This window comes from Bicyclus anynana, chromosome 24 (genome assembly GCF_947172395.1).
Source record: "Bicyclus anynana chromosome 24, ilBicAnyn1.1, whole genome shotgun sequence".
NCBI classification, from domain to species: domain Eukaryota; kingdom Metazoa; phylum Arthropoda; class Insecta; order Lepidoptera; family Nymphalidae; genus Bicyclus; species Bicyclus anynana.
Genome location: NC_069106.1, coordinates 9,066,259 through 9,093,765, shown reverse-complemented (window position 1 = coordinate 9,093,765; position 27,507 = coordinate 9,066,259). Strand labels below are relative to the sequence as shown.

At 39.6% G+C, this 27,507-nt stretch overlaps 1 protein-coding gene across 1 annotated transcript; it reads right to left on the bottom strand.

Moving 5' to 3' along the window:
• Window positions 1-14: 14 nt before the first annotated feature.
• Window positions 15-27,397, bottom strand: LOC112051843 (octopamine receptor Oamb). Its single transcript, XM_052888919.1, has 9 exons — window positions 27,280-27,397; window positions 21,567-21,709; window positions 12,185-12,421; window positions 9,150-9,363; window positions 7,282-7,438; window positions 4,938-5,217; window positions 3,789-4,006; window positions 2,684-2,848; window positions 15-1,946 (listed from the first exon to the last, which is right to left on the bottom strand). The coding sequence occupies exons 1-9, from the start codon at window positions 27,395-27,397 to the stop codon at window positions 1,943-1,945; spliced, it is 1,536 nt and encodes a 511-aa protein (XP_052744879.1). The 3' UTR covers window positions 15-1,942.
• Window positions 27,398-27,507: the final 110 nt, after the last annotated feature.

Genomic DNA, 27,507 nt, shown 5'->3' with positions numbered 1-27,507 from the left:
AAATATATGTAACATCTCATATATTTGTACAAGATTAATATCGGCATCAGTTTGTACATAGTACCACTGGCGCACTGACGGACACGATAATTTATTTATTAAAACATCGAACACACCAATATAATATTTTAATTAAGTAATTTAGTTTCAGGAACATTCAGAAAAAATGGCGCCTTATCTGCTAGTACAAATATTTTGAAACAGATGGCGCTGTTAGAGCATATTATAAAAATTGGGACTGCGTTGGTGCCGCAAAAATAGAAACAGTGTACACTGTTCATATTATTGTAGACAGAGAAATAAATAGATGGATAAAATTTAACGCGTTATCTCAAACAAGAGAAAAGCTGTGGACTCAAAAACGAGACAAGGTGATATTACAAAGAAAAAAAAAACAGGTAAAAGTATTGTCAATACAAAATTACAGTTGTTAAAATAAATTATCTAGTAACCTCAGAAGCTAAATAAAAAACTAAGTTATATTCTTGAAAAATTGGTTCATTTTTTCCAATATAGTAAAATAACAATTTTAGTTTACTTTGATGCAAAATCAAAAATATTTTTTGACTTAAAATGGCCCGCTATTCATTTGTCTATTGATTTCTCTATCTACGATAGTTAAAGATGTATGAATAATAATAATAATTAATTATTAAGAAGGTAGACAGTAAAACCGCACTGTAAGTTAAAATTACGTTGTTTTTAAAGTATGTGCCTGCAGCAGTAACGCATTTCGGCGAATGACTTCACACATAGATGGTTTAATTCAAAAATATCTGCAATATTAAGATAATAATAAATAATTGCTTGTGCAAAGCAACAGGTTAAAAATATGCCAAGGAAGTTAAATATAAGATTTAGCAATAGATTTTTTTTATTTAATAGGTAACTATAAATTTTAAATGACAAACTTAAGAAATAAATAGTAGATAGGTACTTAATTACTACTGGATAAAGTTGACTAGAATTGCACTTTTAAAATAAAAGGGAATAATTTATTTATTTTGCTATTCTTTGCGAATAATCGATCAATCCAAGTTGAAAGCTATGCGACAGAAAGTCCTCAATATGATATGGATCTCAGTGACGTTGTTGATTGGATTCGTTGGTTTTTCCCAAAAAATAGCAAAATTAATCAAAAATTCGCTATTCATGTTCAAAATATAACATAGACTCTAATTGAGAACCTTCTCTTTTTTTAATCGGTTAAAAATATTATGGTATTGTCTTAATGAAAAAAATGGCTAGTTTAAGATACTCGTATGAACTTTGCATTTCGTAAGCAGATAGGTGAAAGGCGTTTTTAGTAATTTTGGTTAGCAATAGCAGGTATAGAAATAGTTAAGTTGCCTTTTTTTCTTTTTTTTTTTAATGCTGGAACATTGAACCTTGAAAGTGAATCCCATGAGCTTGTGTTGGTCTGATCTTTAGCAAACATTTATTTCAGTAAAGTTATATTATTTATTTCAATTTTCTCCAATGACGGCACCATCTTGCAACACAACCGGACTATCCTAAGGAGATATTCATTATATTGTAAAATGTATAGTAAAACATGACACTTGAAATTGCTTCGGTTTCGGAATAAAATGCACGGTTACTGTAGCTTACGAAGTATGGGTGACTTCGTTTGGGTTCACTGATGTAATACGGATAATTATCAAATAAACCAATTATCAATTTTTCTTAATAAAGTAGCGCCTCTTTTTATTCAATAAAACTTACGAAAGCTAAGGAAGTTTCACTTCACGCATACAATACTTGCATGGATTTTTTTATTTACAAGTTATTATACACAGTAATTTATAATAATATTTATACACACACAGAAATATTAGGTATATTTTGAAAATAGTCCGTTTTTTATAACATTAAATTATGGTTGCTACACGCAAGCGACGGTTGCTTTGAATTGAGCATTTTGCCGCCGCATAACTGGTCGTCACCTGTAAGAACATAAAAAAGAAACATTTTAAAAATAAATCATAACGTTTTAGATTAAATCAGATAGATGCATTACGCACATTAATTTTAATTCAAAGTCAAATACGTTAAGTTTGATTATTTGTAAAGAGAATACCGTAGACAGAGATTTGTCCACACTACCACTAGCTTTGAAAGTAAGTTTGACTATAACTTTCTCTAGATGGCGCTGTTCTAGCGTTAAATTAGATGGAACAAAATGGCGCCGTATGTTTTCTCATTCAGAGAGAAAAAAATTACGTTCAAACCAAACACTGCAGCATTATGCTGAGGCAGTAACCTTTTTAGCTGAAGTAACATTATTATTAGTTTTATAAGTTAAAATAAGTGGCATGTACGAAGAGACCGCACACCAGGAAGCCACACACTGCAGAGTCTTATCGGATGGTGTGCAGTCCCTTTTTAAATTTTTTTTGTTTACTAAATTTGTATCTGTTTTTTTTTCTCAGTTGTATGTACTCAGCTAAATAAAGAATTTTATTATTATTATTTATTATTAAATCCAGTTTCTTTCATATTTTTCTAATATTTTGTAGCGACCACGACAGAAGGGTGGTTTACCGATAACGTTGCCGGTTTGCTACACATCCCTTTAACTATTTACATTTAAGGCCCGAAGAGACAGTTCACAACGTAGACAGAGAAGTTCACAACGAGCTTACCGTAGACAGACAAAGGAGCTAATTATAGTAAACGTCACCTGTCAGTGCTGGTGGTGTTAGTGGACGTGTCGTGCTCGTCTAACGAGTGGGAGTGCGAGTGCGAGTGAGCGGGACGGCGGCGCGGCGGCTCCTCCGCGCCCGACTCCCTTCGCACCCCACCGCCCGCACAGAAGCACTTGCAGATTATGCGCTTGAACGCGAACCTGGGGTTGAAATGCAAAATATTTAATTTTAGCCTTTTAATAAGTAAAGATTTCTAACAATACCATGAAGAGACTCGTAAGGACTTTAGTCTTCTCAACCTTTCTCTATAGTTCCGTGGCATGACGAATACGACTGATAGAAAGAGAATAGACACGTTTGAGATCTGGTGATGAAGAAAGATGCTTCGTATGCCATGGACCACCAAAAGAACAACATCTCGATCTTGAAATAGCTTCGCATCACTACGATACCCTCAGCTACCTGTAAGGGTTCATTTACACGAGCAGCAACTGCTACCGTAGCGGTTGCCAGCTGCCGTTGGCAACGTGCTGCTCGTGTAAATGAACCTTTATCGGAGGACTTCAAGTTATTTCAGTTGTACTTGGATAGGCTGACAGTTGTAATGACCTAATTGCTGGTCAGACCAATCTAGGATGGGAAATTAGTAACGGGTCTCCTTTTTATAGAGGCCATTACAAAACTGAGGACCGAACTGTATGGAGACTGAAAAGGGATAGAAAGCAACGCGACAAAGGGTCTGGAATGCGACAAAGAAGAGATACTTTTATACATAGTCTTATATTTAATTACTAGCGGACGCCCGCGACTTCGTCCGCATAGAAATCAATGTAAACTTTCAACCCCTATTTTACCCCTTCTATTTTAATTTTTGGGTCAAAAGTAGCCTATGTTTTGCTCCAAGGCCCCATTTACCATTATTCCAAAATTCATCTTCATCGGTTTAGCCGTTTAACAGACAGACTTACTTTTGCATTTATAATATTAATGGATGACCAATATTCTCGTCCAAATAGGCGAATAACCTGTGTTAGAAGTGGGTGCAAGATTGCCCACCAGCCGAGTGCATCGAATAGATGAATATATTGTAATACTACGTATATTAATACGCAGAAGATATTAAGTAGGTAATCCTCTAACCTAAAATCCTTAGAGAAGAGCGCGTATATCAAGGGATTGATGGCGGAGTTGCAATAACCCAGCCAGAAGAGCACAGAGAAGATGATGGGCTCCACGCAGTCGCCGCAGAAGGCTCGCACCACGTACACGCTGAAGAAGGGCAGCCAGCAGAACACGAAGCCTCCCACGATGATGCCCAGGGTCTTCGCCGCTTTCGTCTCCATGCGGAACCGCTTCACCTGGAAGATAAGGGAACTACTTTTACTACTTGGCACATTTTGTATCTCTCACCTCGGTGACCGTCCGTAGGTACCTAATATACAGGGTGCTCGGGAGTATTTTCCATATCTCTAGGGTTATAGATATTATTATATTCTTTTAAGAAAATAATTTAAAAATGTCTAAAAAACATATGTTCTAAAATGAACATTTTCGGAGTAAAAAATATTTCTTTTGTAAATAGATCGTAAATTGTGTCCCTCGCGTGCTTATATTATGACATAGCCAAACTTATTAATTGATAAATATCATGAAATAGCTTACTAGTGAAGCGTGGAGAGCAAGTTGCAATATCGACAGTCTTACTACGGTTACGTATTTTAAAATGCAAGGATAGATTTATGTGTTACATGGAAAGTCGGTATTATTTTAATTATTCTGTATAAAAACATAAAGTTTTTTTTTAATTAAAAAAAAATAGTTATGTAGTTTGGCTCCTAAAGTAGTCAACACCTTGAAGTTATGGGAAATGCTCCCGAGCACCCTGTTTATCACGAGCCCCTCGAACCCAAGATACTAATTAAAAGTAGTAATTTATTAATACAGCGTTGTCTAAAGAGTGTTACTTTCCTTTTAAAGAATACTAACACATAGGCTACTTTTATCCCGAAAAAATCCATGGTTTCCGAAAACTGATGATTTTGATGATGTGAATGTTTGTTACTCTTTCACGCCTCAACTACTGAGCCGAATTAGCTGAAATTTGGTATTAAGATATATTATAGCCTGGATTAACACATAGACTACTTTTTATCCCGGAAAAATCCATGGTTTCCAAGGGATTTGTGAAAAACTAAATTCCAGGCGGACGAAGTCGCGGGCGTCCGCTAGTTGTATAATACATTTCTTCTTTTAAATAGCTTCGCGATAACTAAACCAACTTCTAATTACCTGCGCTTTAATATTCCTCTTCCCCATACGCCGTGTCCTTGGCTTGTTGTCATCATATTCATCATACAAAGGTCCGGGAGCCAGGTGGTGGGAGGGCCTGACCCTCAACCGACTCTCCGTCAGCTCCCTCCCATCTCTCTCGTAGTGAACAGCGTAGAGGGAGGGACTCGGAGAGCGGCTGGGAGACCTGGAGTTCTCGTGCGCTGGACAAATCTGCTCTGATGATGGGTAGGAGACAGAGATCTTGACTTTTTCGTGAGCTCGTCTTGCGCTGGAGTGTCTGGAAAATTAAAAAGGGTTATTATGTGTCTATCAGTCTAAATAAATTTATTCATTTGTGGCGCTCTCGAGAACGCAAGGTTCACTTTTGTTGATTAGATTTCTTTGGTCGTGTAAGTATGACAAAATACATGACAGTCACAATTATACAGGTTGTCGACATCGACAGACTTATTACTACTATTACGTATTTTTAACCGACTTCAAAAAGGAGGAGGTTCTCAATTCGGTCGGTATTTTTTTTTTTTTTTTTTTTTTTTATGTATGTACACCGATTACTCAAAGACGCCTGGACCGATTTCAAAAATTCTTTTTTTGTTTGAAACGGTATAGTCCCCATTTGGTCCCATTGCCACCATGTCAAGATCTGATGATGGAATCCTGGAGAAATTGAGGGGAACTTTCGAAAATTATATGGGTGTCTAGTGTGTTCGTTAACTTTTCCATTTAGTACTTTTAAGCACTACAATTTCATGAAGGTTTAAAATCGATCTGATGATGGAGCCATAAAACACACGAGGGAACTCCTCGGCGATTTGCAGCAGTTACCTTGTGTTTGGGCTTGATTAATTTGTATTAATGAGAACTTTCCACATAGATAGGTTGTGACTGTCATTTATGGGTTTGGTGATGAAGACCAAGGACAATTAAGGGAACTCCTTAACAGTTTACAGTAACTACCTTGTGTTTGGCCTTGATTAATTCGTATTGCTGAGAACTTTCGACCTAGATGAGTTGTGTCTGTCATTAAGGGTCTGATGATGAAGACCAAGGTCAATTAAGGGAACCCCTTAACGGTTTACGGTAGCTACCTTGTGCTTGGGCTTGATTAATTTGTATTGCTGAGATATTTGTACCAAGATGGGTTGTGACTGTCATTAGGGGTCTGATGTATTCGTTTAAGATGAAATTTTACACTAAAAATGGAAAAATAATAAAAATTTTAATAAAAAAAATACAACCGACTTCAAAACCTAAAAACGTACTCACTAAACTAAAAAGTGAAAAATAACATCATAATATGTTCTACCTGCTGATCAGTATGAAGGCGGTGCTTAGCCGGTGTTGTCTTAATTTAAGCCATTTCTGACAGGACCACATGAAACAACACTGTCTGCAAAATGTAAATCTAAAAGATGTTCTCACATGGCTTGAATTATACATCACCGGCTTAGCACCGCCTTCATACTGATCAGCAGGTAGAACATATTATGATGTTATTTTTCACTTTTTAGTTTAGTGAGTACGTTTTTAGGTTTTGAAGTCGGTTGTATTTTTTTTATTAAAATTTTTATTATTAAATGTAAGGATAGTTAAAGGCTTGTGTTACATAGATAGTGTTACTTGGATAGTCGGAATTATTTGAATTACTTTGTTTGAAAACACGAAAAGTTTTTTTTAGTAAATAAAAATAAATTATGCAGTTCGGCTCCAATAAGTGGACTTGTCAACACTTTGAAGTTATAGAAAATACTCCGCAACACCCTGTATAGTAAAAACGAAAGCTTTCAAATTTAAAAATTCGTTTCCATTTATGTTCCATAATATGGGTGTATAATGGGGAGTGACAACGAATTTGGGCCAAAAAACTTGGGGCAACTTTGGGCTGCAACTGAGACTTTATTGCACAAAAAGAAAATTTTAAAGATTGGAGATACGGTTACCTATAGCCACAAGGGCATACAATAACCCTACTCCCGTCCCGGATTCTGTTCGGAGTTTGTCTGGCACCCGCACGTAATCCATGGAATGGTAAGATCATTATTATCAACACTCACTGCTGAGCTCGAGTCTCCTCTCAGAATGAGAGGGGTTAGGCCAATAGTCCACCACGCTGGTCCAATGTGGACAGAGAATTCTCTGATATGCAGGTTTGCTCACGATGTTTTTCCTTCACCGTTTGAGACACGTGATACTTAATTTCTTAAAATGCACACAACTGAAAAGTTGGAGGTGCATGCCCCGGACCGGAATAGCACCCACATCCTCCGGAATCGGTTATATCCACTAGGCTATCACGGATCGAATGGTAAGCTATCCGTCTTAATTACAATATTCGTTTTACCTTCTCAATCTCTCAGGAGAAGCGCTGAGCGAGGTGCTGGTGGAATGGTTGGACGCGTTGGACAGCGGGGAGCCGTGAGGCCTGCCCCCGGAGCCACGGCCTCGGTGAATCCGCAGCGTGAGACGGTTGTCGTCGAACCGGCTACCGAGGCCTCGACCTGGAAAAGAACAACACTAGGTGCTTTACACAACATTATCGTTATCAGCCTATTATATTATGGAAACCTTTCTTGTAAGTAATAAGCTCACACTTGACCACGATCTCACCTAATGGTAATTGTAGATGTGGCCTAAGTAGGAACGCGCTAGCCTCTAAGATGCCTATTCACTCTCATCTTAAAGATGCCCAAGTTGCTTAGGAAATACCCTAGCAATGCGTATAAGAAACGAAGAAGCAAGTACTTCGTAAGAGTTCTGGGGTTGTCAATGACATAGGGATAGATACCCGGTGTTTTGCAATGCGATGGTGAAGACCTGCCAAAGCCGCCAGGGTCCGAAACTTCACAGTATACCTACCGTACCAAAGCTATTGATGGCTGATGACCTTCAGTACCAACTCTCTGGCGCCATTAGTAGTGCTGCGGTATCACAAGAGAGATTCTGAGTTCGATATCCAGATCGGGTAGAAGACGTCCGGTTATTAGAAATCGTCATAACCATGGATAGAAGAAACTTGTCCCTCTTTCAAGTAAGTCCGCTTGCACCTTAGACTGCATCATCAAACATCAGGTGCGATCGGTGTCAAGAGCTAACTGGTCATTGAAAACAAAATCGAATTTGAAGTAAATGAAAAGCGCTGTTTTAGAAAATTAAAGTTAAATGGTTTGAAGTGTAAAGCTTCGTCTTACAAGTCGCATTATTCCTGAAGCAATTTATCGTCCATGCGTCACGATAACAGAGGCATGAGCAAGTAATGGCCTGTTATAATTTTATTCATAGAGCCTTCGAGATGACTTATACCGTTCAACGACAATGCAAACTGTCAGCAATTTAAATGAGTTTCTGACCTTACACGAGGACGTTGTGATATCGTCAGTTCATTACTTAAATGTCGCCTTTTTTCATTTTTTTGTGCACAATGATAAGACTTTAGCCCTTGTCTGATTATCTGATGTCAAGCTGATATCAGTCAAGTGATTGATGATCAGTTTGATCTGATAGTAGCGGGCTTAATTGGAGGCACAAGTATACTTATACGTCCCATATATCTAGAAAGCGCAGTGTTGGTCGACCCCCCACCAGGTGGACTGACGACATCGTGATGTTTGGAAGTCACTACAAAAGGCCTATGTTCTGCAGTGGACGTCCATCGGCTGATATGATGATGATGATGATGATACCTATGACGGTCTTTGTCTTTGGAGTTTCTCTGCGTGATCGAATCAGGAATGAGGAGATCCACAGACGAACCAAAGTCACTGACATAGCTCGGCGAGTCGCGAAGCTGAAGTGACAATGGATCGAAGAGTCGTTGGACGTTGGGGTCCTAAGGTACTGGAATGGCGACAACGCAGCGGAAAGCGCAGCGTTGGTCGACCCCCCACTAGGTGGACCGAGGATATCAAGCAGATTGCAGGGAGCCACTAGATACTGGCGACTCGAAACCCTTGTCCTTGGAGGTCAAAGGAGGCAAGAAGCCTATATCTATATCGGCTGATAAGGTTACTAACTAATAGGTATACCAGAGAGGACCAATCCGAGGCAGGGGACATCACCGAGCTGAGAATTTCATGAAAAAGCTCAGTAGCTATTTCACCCACGACCTTGTCATCCGAGAAGACTCGTATGCTAATCGGACCAATGAATAATTTGACAGTTTTCCGTATTCCGTTTGTTCAGTATTAGGTCAAAATGAAAATTTCAAGTTACCTCCGCCCTTCGTGGTCCGGAACCCCTGGTTGATGGCCTTAGTAGTTCTGACAGCGGCCTTGTATATCCTCCAGTAGAAGAAGAGCATCACGAACATGGGGATGTAGAAGGAGCCCAGCGCGGAGTACACCACGTAGCCAGCGTCGTTGGTCAACTCGCAAGTCCACGGGCAAGGAGGGTTCAATCGGCCTTCTTTGAGCTCTGAGTCTTCGGGCTGTGGAAGAAGTAAGAATTTGGTTGGTTACTTGTTCCTCGGGCTAATGAATAAATAAATATACTTGAACAATCACACTTTACTATCTAAGAAGAGAACATGGATGGTATGCTGTTTAATTTCTCCTTCTATATTCGTGTTCCTCACATATGAGGGTCGTGACCATCCATCCTTTACTCAGTGTGTGAGTCAAGTCTGGTACGGATCTGATAAGACCATCTTACTTTCCACTTTGCTTAACTCATCATCGTCATTAGAAGCTGATGAACGTCTACCACTATATAAAACTAGAAAAAGTAATACTATAGTGTTAATGTTTTTTTCTTAAATAATTGAGGGTATGGACCATGCAATGCTGGACTAACTGGACCAATTTCACTATATTTTTGATGTGTTTGTTACTGTCAGGAGAAGGTTCTTATGGCAGAAAAATTTAAACAATTAAGGGGTAGGTTAGGCTTTGAGGTAGGGGTAGGGTAGGGGTAGGGGTAGGATAAGGGTAAGGGTAGATAAGGGGTAGGGTAAGGGTAGGGTGTTGTAGGAGTAGGGTAGGGGTAGGGTAGGGATAGGGTAGGGATAGCGTACGTGCTCTCACAGGCACCGTCAACTTCCCAACACGGAACTCCTACTAAGAATTTCATGGATAAAGGAAAAGCTTAATATTTCTTAGCCGACTATGAATGTCATTAGATCGAAGTAAATTAGATAATAATTACTTAATAAATAAAAAAAAATATAAATCAATGAACGTAAGTCAGAAAGTTTACAAAATAATCACAAATAGAGTGTATTCCTTCATTCACTATTCTATTTCCGCCATAAATGCAATTCGCTACAATGAGGAATATGATAACCTTTGACGATATTTTATTATTAAAGGAACTCGGTATTTTTAAACTTAACTAGAAGGAAACCTAAAATAGAAAGCGAGTATCAAGACTAATAGGAATACATAGGCGAGTTACGTAATTTATTCTTTAACTTTGACCTTTTGGAACGTGTTGTTTTTGTTATATCTGTACCTTATTATAACTTTATTTAACTGAATGAGATAAAATCATTCTGACTATCTGAATTCCGAGAATCTTTGATTTTCTTGGGTGTAACTCCTGTTAGAAGAATAATTCAGGTAGTTCAGGCACATTTTAACTGAAGACTTGCGCGATAATTAGCAGGGGGTAACGCAAGTTTCTATTTTTTAACCGACTTCCAAAAAGGAGGAGGTTCTACGTTCGGCTGTATGTATGTTTTTTTTAAGTTTTTGGTTTGCTTTTTGTTCGTTGCAAAGTGCAGTCTTCGGGATATTATACGTAAGTGTAGAGATCCGAATGGACGGTCAAACAAGATGTATTGTCTGATCATGACATGAGTTCTTTTGCACTGGCGTCTGAAGTGAACATTGTGTGGCAAAGTTGTTTTCAACATGTGTTAGCTTCGAGTTAACTTTACTCACGATACCTTTTAGCGTTTTCTTTTCTGTGGCTTTACTAAAAGCGTATGTAGCAGCATCAAATATATCTACATACTGCATTCCTGATGCCTGAATTTCACTGTGTGTCCATTATATTTAGTGATTATTATTAAATTTTGGGTCGCAGCTTTTTGGTTCCGCATCCAGGATTTTAGGAATGCGACCCTCAGTGCATGCTTCGAGGACATCGCGATACAAGCTTAACCTTAAGGAAGATGTAGGTACAGATAACTTAACGTTTTGTCCTTCCACCCGACTAAAGGCGGGAAGCAGATGACGAAAGACTGTACCCACAGGCCCGCAATGAGCGCCTTGGCGTGCTTTTTGCCATTGGCGCATCTAGGATATTACCTAGGGTGGACCTGGCCCCCGACATCATGTTTTTCATTAGAATCATTAAAGAATTCTATATCGGTAGCCCAGAATCCTAGGGTGGGCACAGGTCTATATACACCTATGCTTCTTGCTCATGATGCTGGGTTAGCTGACGGGACGCGTGACGGCCACGTAGTGATCCAGCGAGATGGCGCACAGGATAAGGATGTACAGATAAGTTACCGTCTTGTCCTTCCACCCGACCAAGGGCGGGAAGCAGATGACGAAGGAGAGCACCCACAGGCCCGCGATGAGCGCTTTGGCGCGCTTCTTGCTCATGATGCTGGGGTAGCTGACGGGACGCGTGACGGCTAAGTAGCGGTCCAGCGAGATGTACAGGTTGAGGATCTACAGATAAGTTACCGTCTTGTCCTTCCACCCGACCAAGGGCGGGAAGCAGATGACGAAGGAGAGCACCCACAGGCCTGCAATGAGCCCCTTGGCGCGCTTCTTGCTCATGATGCTGAGCGACATGGCGCACAGGTTGAGGATGTACAGATAAGTTACCGTCTTGTCCTTCCACCCGACCAAGGGCGGGAAGCAGATGACGAAGGAGAGCACCCACAGGCCCGCGATGAGCGCTTTGGCGCGCTTCTTGCTCATGATGCTGGGGTAGCTGACGGGACGCGTGACGGCTAAGTAGCGGTCCAGCGAGATGTACAGGTTGAGGATCTACAGATAAGTTACCGTCTTGTCCTTCCACCCGACCAAGGGCGGGAAGCAGATGACGAAGGAGAGCACCCACAGGCCTGCAATGAGCCCCTTGGCGCGCTTCTTGCTCATGATGCTGAGCGACATGGCGCACAGGTTGAGGATGTACAGATAAGTTACCGTCTTGTCCTTCCACCCGACCAAGGGCGGGAAGCAGATGACGAAGGAGAACACCCACAGGCCCGCGATGAGCGCCTTGGCGCGCTTCTTGCTCATGATGCTGAGCGAGATGGCGCACAGGTTGAGGATGTACAGATAAGTTACCGTCTTGTCCTTCCACCCGACCAAGGGCGGGAAGCAGATGACGAAGGAGAGCACCCACAGGCCGGCGATGAGCGCCTTGGCACGCTTCTTGCTCATGATGCTGGGGTAGCTGACGGGGCGCGTGACGGCCACGTAGCGGTCCAGCGAGATGGCGCACAGGTTGAGGATGGACGCCGTGCACATCCACACGTCGACTGCCAGCCACACTGCGCACCACACGTCGCCGAATATCCATATCTGGAACAACCCAATCGAGGAAGTAAATGACAAGAGGCAGAGAGAATGAGGCAGATCTGTCACACGTTCTCAGAAATCGATGATCAAATGACATGCAATCAAAACACTGGTCTGTTGTGTGAATGTAAATATCAGACATTGCTCAGAATGTTTGTAAGCTTGTAAAAACTCATCATTATCAACCCATATTCGGCTCACTGCTGAGCTCGAGTCTTCTCTCAGAATGAGAGGGGTTAGGCCAATAGTCCGCCAGAAATCACACACGCAGAGAATTAAGAGAATTCTCTGGTATTTCCGGTTTCCTTACGATGTTTACGACACTTGATATTTAACTTCTATAATGCACACAACTGAAAAGTTGGAGATGCATGCCCCGGACCGGATACTAATCCACACTCTCTGGAATCGGAGGCAGAAGTCATATCCACTGGGCTATCACGGCTCAAGGTAAAAACTCATAGCTGAACTGAACTAACTATACTTCTCCTCAAAAAATCGAATCAGTCCACAAGTAGGCACAGTTCAGGCGGACTGTTTCGATTTTTATGATGAGAAGTATGCTTTATCAATTCATAAATATTCTAGTGTTCAATTTCAAAGGGTTTAAACAGAAGCTCGTTGAAAAGGTGATTTTATTTAACGAATTCACACTTACAATCATTCCACGAATGATCCATTTGTATTTATTTTGTAACAGGAATATGGCAGGAAGTGTTCTGGCGTACAGAATTAATAAATCCGAAATTAAACATCATATGAATTGCTATAAAATAACGGCAGGCGTTGATGTTATCGACACATCTTTAATTACGATTCTACGACTGAACGAGCAACTTTAAACTTTCTAACAATCAAAATCGAAGATTTCAGTGTATACCTAAACATACAAGAGGCTTTAAGTCTTTCGGAGACTAGCATTGCCTAATACTTGGTTGAATTAACAGTAATCACGGAGAGAGATCGGTGGCTCATGAAGGCGCTTAGCGGCCACGGGTTCAACCAATATTCTCTTTGCAAGATCTGAGACGATAATATCTCTATTTTAAATTTCGGGGTACAACCAGTACCAGTAACATTAAGATACTGAAAAGAATTCAGAACAAGGCTCTAAGATGTCTTTATAACATCCCGCCCTACATAAGTAACAGAAATATCCAAAAAGATCTTAATGTTAAAACAGTCAGACAGGAAATACAGTGCTACATTATCAAATATCAGGAGCGACTATCGATTCATGTCAATGACTTAGCACGCAATCTGTGAGAAGGCAGCCTGCTGTTTTGCAAACTGAAGCGCAACAGTGTTCAAAATCTAGCTGAGAAAGATAGCTAGAATACAGCAAAGTAGGAGATTCGTTAATGGACTTACGCCCCAATGTCGTATGAGAGATTGCCGAGTAACAGAATAAGAGATGAGAAAACAAAAAAAAAAAAAAATTTAAATATTATAAGTGCTGGCAAAACAGTCTTTTACAAATCATCTGGCTCCAGCATTAGCCGACTGACTACAGCTGACTAAAGCCATTACACAGCTGTAATAGAGTTTTAACTCCTTGCCTTCAGTGGCCAGCTGAGCAAACATTCAATCAGCCGGACCCCTACTATTTGTTATCACTTTTTACTCGACTGTCGACGGACTTCGGGAGTTGTATTTTTTTTTTACTAAAAATTAAGGAAACAATCAGATGTAGAATCCAATTAGTAAATATTTTTCCATTTATCGACAGTGTAATGTGAGTTTCGTATTTACTGTAACTGTAGTAACTTTTTAATTGATTATGAAACACGGAGTATGCCCGACTAGCTTCGAACCAATACGGGACCCTTAGTCATGAGCTGGTTCTTGCAACGCAGTACAATCCAAACAGAAACTATACTACAGCCTTCCTCGATGAGTACTGTTTACCAACAAAGAAATTAGAAATGAAGGTAGAAAACATGTCATTTCCTCATTTTATTTCAAATTATGTATAGTTTGTAAGTACATATAAAATGTTATACAAAATATATTAACCATATTTAATTGTTCTAAGCTTATTATTCAAATTTATTTTAATTAAGAAAAAGTTTTTTATAATTATTTATTTATTTGTCCTTTTTTAAATTTTTATCAATGTCAATAAAATAAAATACAAAACAATATTAAAAAATTATAAATATTAGGTGTGAAATGACTAGTTTTAGATTTGTTTTTTGGTAAACAGTACTCATGAAGAAAGGCTGTAGTATTGTCGGGCATACTCCGACTTTTTATAATGTGAGTTTTTTTTCATTTTATTCCTTATAAGTTATCCATGCCTACAATCGCACCTGATGGTAAGTGATGATGCAAAGATGGAAACCGGCTAACTTGTTAGAAGGAGGAAGAAAATCCACACCTCTTTCGGTTTCTACACGAAATTGTACCTACCGAAATGCTAAATCGCTTGGCGTTTTAGCCGTGTTTTATAATCAATTAATATGAATAACACACACGATAGTTTAAATTCTAGAATGTAGTAATGTACTTCTACCTACTAATATGTAGAAGAAGAAGAAATTTACTTTATAGTACACTAAAAATAAAAATAAACGATAAAATTTAATAAGACTTAGAAACCTAACAATCAACACAGTCGTACAGAAATAGATCGGCTGATATTAATAAACTTGGATGATCAAAGCCATTGCTTATACAACTTATCACCTCGCAATACATAATAGTTGTGCAAAATATAAACGCTAACTTTTGCGAATTTAAAATTTACAGCAATTAACTTCTATGGTATAAAGTAAAGTGACAAAAATTGTCAAGGAATTGCAGTCAATAAAAAAAAAGTTCCAGTAGCGAGTTTAGCAACCCGTGATTAAATCCGAGAAGTAGATAAAACCAGACCAGGATTAACCCTTTTGGATTTGAGCTGGAGCCTTTTACGCAAAGCTATTTGACCTATTAATGATCCAAAAAGTTACAGAAGTGCTGTGCAAAACGCCGCAGGCCCCTCCCTCTACCCCCTAGGTAGCCCACAAAGGAAAATCTGTGATACGAATAACGGATGTAACTTTGGCGTAAACCCATTGTTCCATTACGTGTGGTAGCTAAGCGAGAAAACGATACGATCGCTTTAGGAAGTGTAAATGAAGTCAGTGCTTTGATCTAAATTGGTTCTTGAACATGCTACTTGCAAAAGTGTCCTGTGAAGTATCATAGACTAGCCGATGCCGCCCGGTTTCACTCGCGTGGTTTCCGTTCCCGTTGCCGTAGAAATACGTTTTCCGTATATTATCTCCGTTGTCCGTGAAAAATTCTTTCAGTATCAGATATGATACTGAAAGAATTTTTCAAATCGAACCAGTAGTTCTTGAGATTAGCGCGTTCAATCAAACAAACAAACTAACTCTTTAGCTTTATAATATTAGTATAGATTTATAGTTTTCTACTTCACAACAATAGCCGGAGCATACATCAAAGACATATCTCATGAAGAGAAACTCACATATTGTCGACCAAAAGTGGCAGAGTTGAAATATCAAATTTTCTTTCAACCCAACGTAATGAAAAAAGCGGTATTTTCGAGTCTGCACCTATCAATGTATTGTCTTTATCTCGTCTTGAGATATATGTTGGTCTATTGGTGGGCCAGCGGCAACTATAATTAATAAATAAAAGAGAAGGGAGAAAGCTTTTAAAAGTGGCTCATTTGCATTCTGCTTTTTTGTTACCTAAATCATAGTTTTCTGTGCCTAAATTCAAATTATGGGTAATTTTGTTCAAGGACACACAACAATTAAACAATTAATTAGTTTCTTAATGATAAAAGTGTTTGGAGGCCATTGGATCAGCTTTCACCTTCAGACAGGAAGTAAAACTACAAGAAATTGTAATGTTGTTATCAATTATAAATTATTATATGTTGAGTTTCTTGCCGGTTAATCTCAGCAGAACCTGCCTTCCGAATCGGTGGTAGAATCTTTACAAATAGTCAACTGACTTTTTAAAAGTGCTCGTAAACTGAGCCTACTTGAAATAAATAAATTTTGAATTTGAATTTGAGCTCCCTAATCATTGTAGACATTTTTATTTTAAAATTAAAAAAAGCAAGTAAAAATATATTTCTATCTACACAGTAGGTCCTAAACCTAACGTTGGCAAATAAAAAGGGACGATCCAAACGAGCGTACAGCTGAACTTTTCAAATACAATCGCGAGAGTTTGAGACTTGTTGTGAACTAACTCGCAAATGAATACAACTCTTTCTGTTAACGGTAAACGGCTCAAATGGAACACTGGGTTTTATACTTTGTGTGCATGTGTTTTTGTAAGGTTTATATGCTAACTATTAGGCGCCAGCAACTTTGGTTACATGGAATTTCATTTATTAAGTTACAAGCAGAATTTTCGAAAATAGACTGTTTTGTACAAAATTTCCCCTTCTTTTATCCTTTAGTGTAAGCCTATGTCATTCCTCGTAGGAATGGCTATCATACACAAAAATGTCATGAAATCGGCTAAATACGATATGAAAAATCATCAAACAAACAAAAATTTCAGCTTTTATATTAGCATTGTTAGATTATTTCTTTACGGATTAAACATTCTTACGGATTCTTAATGAAAACTGTCTGTCCTTGTCAGGCCATGGCCTTCATGATCATAGAAGAGATAGTTGGGAGTGTACAGAAAAAGATATGATGTGTGTAAAAGGTTTGTGAGGAGTTGATGTGTGATAAAGGTGAATGGAAAAAGTTGACTTATTGTGGGATAAAGACAAGACATCTTGTCTTCTTGTAAAATATTTTTTTTATTTCTTATTTAGAAGTTAGTCCTTGGTTGCAAGTGATTATGCAATTTAAGATGGAAGCGGATAAACTTGTTAGGAGGAGGATGAAAATCTACACCTCTTTCGGTTTCTACACGACATCGTACCGGAACACTAAATCGCTTAGCGGCACGAGTTTGTCAGTAGGGTGGTAAATCGGCCGAAGCCTTCCACCAGCCAAAACGTGGCAAACAAAAAGTGAGGTTCTTGTGTAAAGACAAGTACATGATGACTATGGCTATTAACTTCAGTTTCGATTTATCGTGTTTCATTCGAGTAACGTTAGTAGGGGTAACGAAGTCGACAGATGGCGTCACGATTCAATTCAATTACAGCCGTAATAACGACTGCATGCTTGAAAATACATGCAGAATATACGACTCCCCCCACCCCGCGCCCGGGGCTCTGCGCTCACTGACTCACTATATAAATATCTTAGTGCCTTAAAAGCAAATAACCTAATACCTCAATGATATTTTATACTAGAGATACTAGTATACTAGAGGCACTAGCGCATCAAAACAGGCGGACAAATGTGGAAAATTGACTTAATTTCATTTAATCGCTTATTAAACCACGTACGTTATATAAACAAATAATACCTAAATCTCGTCGATTATGTCGAGTTGTGTGTTCGTTGTCGTCGTTATCCACCCATATTCAGTTCACTGCTGAGCTCGAGGCTCCTCTCAGAATGAGAGGGGTTAGGCCAATAGTCCACCACGCTGGCTCAGTGCGGATTGCCAGACTTGACACACGCAGAGAATTAAGATAATTCTCTGGTATGCAGGTTTCCTCACGATGTTTTCCTTCACCGTTTGAGACACGTGATATTTAATTTCTTAAAATGCACCCACACCCTCCAGAATCGGAGGTTGAGGTCATATCCACTAGGCTATCACGGCTCAGTTGTGTGTTCAGGAAGTGTAAAAACTATATATACATAAATGTATAATGGAATAAAAGAAAAAATTGTGCATGTGTGTAGCTCAGTGGTGTAGTCATTCGGATCAGTTTTTAACCGACTTCAAAAAAAGTCAAGTTCAAGTTTCTCAATTCGACCGTATATATTTTTGAGGTGTTTTTATAGAGACGTAACCTATCTTTATTATAAAAAATATCATCAAATTCAAGAAGTAAACCTTGACTTAAATAAACTTTTTCTTTCTTAGTTTTTTTTTGTAAAAAAAAATCGACAGACAGAACAGATGACAAGGATGAAACCCCCTAGAATTCTCTAAGAAACTGCCGTGGTAAGTGCTCGGTTTTATACAAAATTCGATGAACAACACTATTGCGTGCTATCAAAACTAATTACCAAAAACTCATCAATATAGCATTGTAACGAAAGTTTACGCCGAACGCAATGCGGGGACGAGGGTAGGCAATGAAAAACTCGTTACTTCTGACCCCAATACGACGATATCAAAGTTTCTCATCAAATTAGTAAACAGGGTACGGGTCACGGCAATTTCGACTTCTTTTTAACCTCCAACGTAGAATAGAGGGGCTTTTTAAGCTAGACGTCTGTCTATTTTCGAGCAATCTTGCTGACAACATGGTAAACTCATTTTGTGAAGATTGAAAGTCTCTTGGTCCTTAGAGCACATGTAATCATACTTTAAATATTGGATAGAAGCAGGCGTTACTTTGCGGAAGTCCATCTTGAATATATAATAATTTATTTATTTTGCTATTATAGGCGTAAAACCGACGAACCCACGCGACAAAGTCACCCAGGTCCGACGAAATACTCTCTACGTACGTTTCAACATCTCCTGAGGATGCTCCGGTATCGGGGTGAAACTTACGTAGAGAGTATTTCGTCGGACCTGGATGACGTTGTCGCGTGGGTTCGTCGGCTTTTCGCGGATAATAGCAAAATAAATAAATCATTATATATATTATAATTTAAATTAAGACGAGCACTTTATAACCAGAGTTATATTAATTAAACATTTAACCATATTAACATCACTTCACAGTATACTTAGCCACTCATTACTACGTCACTCACTTAATTATCCAATCCAATCGCGACTCACCGCTTTTAGTGAGAACCAATATCGGTGCAGCAAGATGTCATTGCAGCAAGTGAATTAGACAGTGTTGGCAATTTAACTTTATTCTTATTATTATTGTTATTTCACGTATACAATACATTTTATAATTAACCTAATAATATTTGGTAACAGAAGAGCTGGCTCATTTTTTGCGCAAAGGACCAGCCTGGCTGTCCAAGGCGGAAATGCAGCCACAGTAAGTTTGATCAAACTTACTGCCAGTGGATATGACCTCTGCCTCCGATTCGGGGGGTGTGGGTTCGAATCCGGTCCGGGGCACGCACCTTCAACTTTTCAGTTGTGTGCATTTTAAGAAATTTAATATCACGTGTCTCAAACGGTGAAGGAAAAACATCGTGAGGAAACCTGCGTACCAGAGAATTTTCTTAATTCTCTGCGTGGTGCGTGGTGAACTATTGGCCTAACCCCTCTCATTCTGAGAGGAGATTCGAGCTCAGCAATGAGCCGAATATGGGTTGATAATGATGATGATGATGAATGGAAATAAGCGATATCATATCACTATAACTTTACAGAATGCAAGGGTTGGAAGATAAAGAAATACACCGACGATTCGCTACGCTCATAGTTTTGTTTGACTCGCCTTGGATACCACCATACACAAAGTTTGAGCCGTAAGTTTGGTCAAAGTTACTGCTCAAGTGGTGTCAAACATTTGCCAAACAAAACATAAATATTTACCAGGACCAATAGGCCGGATGCCAATCTAGATGTCTTTGTTTACGCTGATTGGACCCGTTGGTCTTGTAACACACGCTTTACTAATGAAGTTGGATCGTAGCAATACATTGTTTCCAACACGAGGGCAATATTTTCTACATGTAGCTAATTATGTTGAACAATATCGACTCTTACAATGAAATGATTCCCGACTGGCAGACATGCGCTGAATTTGTCCTTATTTGTTACAGTCATGCTATCAAAATTAAAAGTACTGTACGAGTATTATGTTTCATATAGACGAGTATTATGTATGTACATAGCCCATAGTTAGCCTTCTTATGAGGCCCATAGTTAGCTAACTATGGGCCTCATAAGAAGGCTCAGAGTCACACAGCGAGCGATGGAACGAGCTATGTTAGGAGTATTTCTTCGCGATCGAATCAGAAATGAGGAGATACGCAGAAGAACCTAAGTCACCGACATAGCTCAACGAGTTGCGAAGCTGAAGTGGCAATGGGCGGGGCACATAACTCGAAGAGCCGATGGACGTTGGGGTCCCAAAGTACTGGAATGGCGACCCCGTACTAGTAAGCGCAGTGTTGGTACACCCCACCAGGTGGACTGACGACATCAAGCGAGTCGCAGGGATTCGCTGGATGCAGTGGCTCAGTATCGTGATGTTTGGAAGTCCCTACAAAAGTCCAATGTCCTGCAGTGGACGTCCATCGGCTGATATGAAGATGATGATGAAGTACATAGCTAAAAATATGAAGATGATAATATGTACCTTTACGTACCTTTGTTATTAGTATGAGTACATACTTATTATCATTATATATCATAGAATTAAGAATTCTCAGCTACACAGGTTTCCTGATGATGTTTTTCCTTTACCGTTTATATATCGTCGTCGTCGTCGTTATCAACCCATATACGGCTCACTGCTGAGCTCGAGTCTCCTCTCAGAATGAGAGGGGTTAGGCCAATAGTCCACCACGCTGGCCCAACGCGGATTGGCAGACTTCACACACGCAGAGAATTAAGAAATTCTCTGGTATGCAGGTTTCCTCACGATGTTTTCCTTCACCGATTGAGACACGTGATATTTAATTTCTTAAAATGCACACAACTGAAAAGTTGGAGGTGCATGCCTCGGACCGGATTCGAATCCACACCCTCCGAAATCGGAGGCAGAGGTCATATCCACTGGGCTATTACGGCTCTCGTTTATATATGTTTACGGCTAATTTCCTACTGATGCGATTTTGAAATTTCTTTTACTACTAGAAAGCTACGTTATTAGTAAGTGGGTTAAGTTATATTCATTTATTATATATTCAAAGTAACGGGAACCACGCGAAAGAAACTGAGGGTGTCTGCGGCCTCTTTAAAATAAAATTGTGCTTAAATGTGTATGTATAACTTGGCAAGTTCGTTGATGACACCCCTTGATATGCGGGCGACGGGGGGAAGGACTGCGCGGGTGTAAAGACGTGTGCGCGGGGCATCGCTACAGAAAGACCCTCCCGGCCCGAGCGGTCCATCGGGAGTGTTACGAACGAATGCCAAGTTATAACCAGATTTTGCCAGAGGCGAGTACCTTGAAAACCTCCCTCGTGGCGGAGAAGGGAAGCACCGCCACGCCCACCAGCAGGTCCGCCACTGCCAGCGACACGATGAACAGGTTGGTAACGCTGCGCAGCTTGGACGAGCACAGCACCGCCGCGATCACCAGGCAGTTTCCTGGCGACAAACACCGATTACATCAGATTCCTTAAATAACACATGCCTGTAATAAGGCCATTAGGTGGACCCACTAAAACCAGGTCTTCCTCCTTATAGGAGAGAGATTTGGAGCTTACACTCAGCTCATGAGTAATGTCGCAACAACCAGCCGTGTTTGTATTTTTTTTCACCTTGGGGCACTTGACTTTATTTTATACCACATATGCTCACAATATTTTACAAAATCCTATGTAATTAAATTTTACAATATGGTTTAAACGAGTAAAAAACAGTCCCTTATTTACAAATAATTTCTAATTTGGCTGGTGGGAGGCTTTGGCAATGGCTAATTACCACCCTACCGACAAAGACGTACCGCCAAACGATTTAGCGTTCCGGTACGATATCGTGTAGAAACCGAAAAGGGTGTGAATTTTCATCCTCCTCCTAACAAGTTAGCCCGCTTCCATCTTAGATTGCATCATCACTTACCAATAGCTGAGATTGTAGTCAAGGGCTAACTTGTAAAGAACAAAAAAAAAGCCTAATAATCGGATCGTAACCGATCTATAGCGTAAAATTATCATTGCATTGCTTATTCTACTCTACAGGCTATTTGTCTAGTGCTAATAGTCGCTGATCTTAACCGCAGACAGACATACATGCCGAAACTATAAGGTTTCTTGGTGACTACGGAACGCTAAAAAGGCTATAGTATAAGATAAATCCATTTAATAGGTAAAACTATTTCTACATACAACTAAAAAGCTTACAAAGCCGAAACTTCCGTCCAATAAGGGAAACTAAATAGCCCCGAGAAATAGAGTTTCAAAGCAGAAATCGCAAACAGTTCGATTAGGTTACAGCAATTTGGTTATAAATGGTAGGTGTTCTGGCAAACTAATATTGTCCCGGGGCAATTTATAGGAGGGACGCAGTTTTATAACGAGCCCCCCAGGCCCCGGGTGGGGGGTCGTATGGGTTTTTATCTCTTATCGATCTCTTTATTGCGGGTCTCTGGGCTCGTTTCTTTGGTTATTATTGCAGGAAAGTGTGTTTTTTTTGCAGGAGGATGCCAACTGGACTTACGCCAAAGACTAGAATGAATGTGAAAGTTCGTTTGTATGTTACCTATACTGCAAACCGTTGGTACTAAACAAAGTAAAGAGACAAAGTGAACAGATAAAATTGAAAATTTTGTAAAACCCCCGAATGTCATGAAATTATCAATTACACTCCCGATCAACTCATCAATATTCTCTTTCAGTGCCCTTACATTTTATTTATTTATTTATTTAGACAGGGCAACAACATTTATGCACACAAAATAATTTACATAATATGATATAAAATAGATATACTGGAAATACAGATTTAAAACATAAACATTAATAACTGGCTTTTAGAGTAGACACAGAAATACTGAGGATATAAGCAGAAAAAAACACACTATAAAACAATATAAACTACAATTAACACAAAAAATAAATAAATAAAGAAGCAAAACAAAGAAGAAAGAGCAAATTAATAGTAAAAAAAGGAAATCCTAAGAAGGTTTTTGAAAAATCCCCGAATGTCAAGAAATTATCAATTACACTCTCGATCAAGTCATCAATATTCTCTTTCAGTGCACTTACATTTGAGATTACTCTCGAGTATATTTGCAGACATTCGGTTATTCTTCGCCACTTTCACCCCCACAACTTATAAACGACTCGACCGATTTTCATCTAACAAAAAAAAACTATATTGAAATAGCTTCATCCGTTCGGGAGCTATGGTGCCACTGACTGACAGACAGACAGACACGTCAAACGTATAACACCCCTCTTTTGCGCCGGGGGTTAAAAATAGGCTACTTTTTATCGGGGCTAAACTGAAAAAAGCTTCTGCTTATATTTTTAATAATCCATTTGAATCATTTGATTCATTATATCTTTAACTAGCTTACGCCCGCGACTTCGTCCGCGTGGAATTCAGTTTTTCACAAATCCCGCGGGAATCATGGATTTTTCCGGAATGAAAGTTGCCTATGTGTTAATTCAGAATAAAATCTATTTCCATTTCAAATTTCAGCCAAATCGCTTCTGTAGCTGCAGCGTAAAAGAGGAACAAACATACTTGCACACAAACTTTTGCCTTTATAATATTAGTGTGATGATGTATGTATGATGAGTGTGAATGTTTCAAATGGATGACATTTGAAACATTACTAGGAGTATGTACCTACTTACTGATATATTCAGCATAAGATTAAAAAGGCTAGATCCGTAAGAAAAAAAAGCTCGTCTGAATAAACCAGAATGCAAAACAGCGGAAGAAGGCGACGGATGTCATTACCGCTCCACGATGTGCGCGGAATCTAATCTATTGAACTTAAAAGTAAATCGTTTGTAAAATAATAACGCTCAAGAAAGTCTACATAACTAACTACACACGGAAGTTATTAACACATAAAATTAAGTTTTGTGATTTCAAAATAACAAAAGTTTTTCATCGATACGAGTTTAGTATTCTCTTTTGTGCTTGGTTGCGTAGAGTTATTTAGGCAATACTGAAACACGAACAATTTTTTTTTATAAATTTTCGTCTCTCTGTCTATCTCTTTGTCTAGTCTCTAGGACTGCTGAACCGATTAAAATTTAAATTATGTATGCAAATATGATAAAGAGATAATTTTTTTTTATGAGTTTGTGAGATTTTAGGTGTCTGAGTATACATTCGAGTTAAGTTTTAACAGGTTTTTTACTAATGGAAAGCCACGTTATTTGTGAGTGTCATAGGCTACATTTTATCTCTGTATTTCTATGGGAACGGGAACTACATCTGTGAAACCGCAGGGCGTTAACTGCAGAGTGTTCTTCGACATGTTTGATGAACATTGATTGAGTCTTTTAAAAGTTATGGGGGTGAAAGTGGGGAAGAATAACCGAACGTCTTCAAATATACCCGAGTGGGGTCCCAAATGAAAGCGCATTGAAAGGGAATATTGATGACTTGATCGAGAGTGTAATTAATAATTTTTCGGGGGTTTTTCAAATTTTTCAATCTGAAGTTAGGTATAAAACTGAAATTGTTTACATTTGTGGACTTCTAAAAATTATATCCACAATTTCCTACCCATCGTTCTTCTAAAACTTCCAACATTGATGTAGTTATCTCTTCAAACTTGTAATTCGGAGTGACGTCACACTCTCCGTGAAAAGCTTCCTTCCGCAAACGCATTATGCCTTTATTGGGATAACTTTTATCATATTACGCGAAATGTCTGTAAAGTTAGCAAAGTTACGGCAAAGGTGAAAAGTTTGTGCGATACACTCACTGGGTGATTACTTATTCACTCCTCTTCCAAGTATAAACATACTAGCTGACGCCGCGCGGTTTCACCCGCGTGGTTCCCGTTCCCGTAAGAGTACAGAGATAATATATAGCATATAGCCTTCCTCAATAAATGGGCTATCTAACACTGAAAGAATTTTTCAAATCGGACCAGTAGTACCTGAGATTAGCGCGTTCAATCAAACAAACTCTTCACCTTTATATATTACTATAGATTTTGATGAGTTCTATCAAGAGCTTTTACTACTATTAAAGGTAAAACGATTTAAACGTTTTTAACTAAAAATCGTAGGTACCTGTAAACTTTGGTCTTCAAACTGTACGCTAGCTAAAATGTCATTCGGCACTGCATTAGTTGATTACTTCTGTTTCTTTGTCGGCGTTCGCGAAAGCGACAAAGCGAAAGGTTCTGTATTTGTTGAAAGTTGAGAAGTTGGTGGTGTTATTATATCTATCATCATCATATCAGCTGATGGACGTCCATTGCAGGACATATTGTAGGGACTTCCAAACATCACGATACTGGGCCACCTGCATCCAGCGAATACCTGCGACTCGTTTGTCGTCAGTCCACCTGGTGGGTTGGTGACCTTCGTGACTCGGCCGCCGCCGTCGGTCATTAATTTTTAACATTTAACAGTTCTCGTTACAAAATCATTGCACCAGCGTGGTGGGTTTAAACTTCATATACCCTGACGACGTCTGTGTTGCAATAGTGTACACGGTGGATTTACAAGAATCAGGTCCTGGTTTCGATCCCCGGCTGGGCCGATTGAGGTTTTCTTAATAGGACTAATTTTTTTTTTTTTTATTCTTTACAAGTTAGACCTTGACTACAATCTCACCTGATGGTAAGTGATGATGCAGTCTAAGATGGAAGCGGACTAACTTGTTAGGAGGAGGATGAAAATCCACACCCCTTTTCGGTTTCTACACGACATCGTACCGGAACGCTAAATCGCTTGGCGGTACGTCTTTGTCGGTAGGGTGGTAACTAGCCACGGCCGAAGCCTCCCACCAGCCAAACTACGTCTACCAGTCAAACTAAGACGTCCGATTGAGGTTTTCTTAATAGGTCCAGGTCTGGCTAGTTATCCTACCGGCAAGAACGTATCGCCAAGCGATTTAGCGTTCCGTAGGATGTCGTGTAACCTAAAGGGGTGTGGATTTTCATCCTTCTCCTAATAAACTTGTTATAAATAGGGCTTGAAAGTTTACATCGATTTTCACGCGGACGAAGTCGCGGGCGTTCGCTAGTTACTTAATAAAGTATTTTTAAGCTCCCATGAAGTTGAAGTGTATAAGTTCTTGAACGATATTTTTCATTACGTATATACGTAGTATTTTTTTTTAATTTCTTTTATGAAAGCAGCGCAAAGTGCTTTTTAAGCGTATGAAAAGGAATCTCGATTGAATGCATTCAGTTTCACGTCAGAAGTATTTGCACCGCTCAGAGTTTTTTATTTTTCCTCTTCCAAGTAATTACTTAACTCGACGGTTTTTCTATGGCATTATCAAATCTTGTTAGTTAATGGTAAGTTTGTAGTCTGTTCGGAATGAATACAATAGAAAACTTAAGCTTTCATACCCTAATAAATATGCTAAGCATGCCCACGTAGTGTTGGCATGCAAAATGTACGTACCACAGAAAGACAACATACATCACATTCGTTAGTCGGCTCGTTTCATGCTAAATTTGCATTTACTATAGCGTCATGGGTACCGACTTGGTACATTAGATGATAGGAATAAAAAATGGTTTAATATATTGTTTTTACATAAACTACAGGCTTTAAATAAATAAAAGAACCTCGATGGTCGCTTGAGAACAGAAATATAAGGGTTTTATTTTGTAACTAAGAATCCACCCAGTAACGTTATATCATACTGAAAGTATTAGGTGAGCCAATCTTTTAGCTATTAACTAACTAATTTTTTTCCTAACTAACGTGCTAGTTGAGTATTTATCTATAACCAAACCCTATTAAGGGCTAATACTTGGTACTCAACGTGCAAGGTTTCCCTTATGTTTATATGCCGCGTTCGAGTTACTCAAAAAATCTTATACAGCGAGCGCATGATACGCACGACGCACGGGTGGTTACCTGCGATCACCAGCACGTCGATGAGCGCGAGCACGGTGAGGCTCGCGACGCTGGTCGGCTCGTCCCAGTGCACGTCTTCCAGCAACGCCGCGCACGCTGTGACGTTCAGCGAGCGCATGATACGCACGACGCACGGGTGGTTACCTGCGATCACCAGCACGTCGATGAGCGCGAGCACGGCGAGGCTCGCGACGCTGGTCGGCTCGTCCCAGCGCACGTCTTCCAGCAACGCCGCGCACGCTGTGACGTTCAGCGAGCGCATGATACGCACGACGCACGGGTGGTTACCTGCGATCACCAGCACGTCGATGAGCGCGAGCACGGCGAGGCTCGCGACGCTGGTCGGCTCGTCCCAGCGCACGTCTTCCAGCA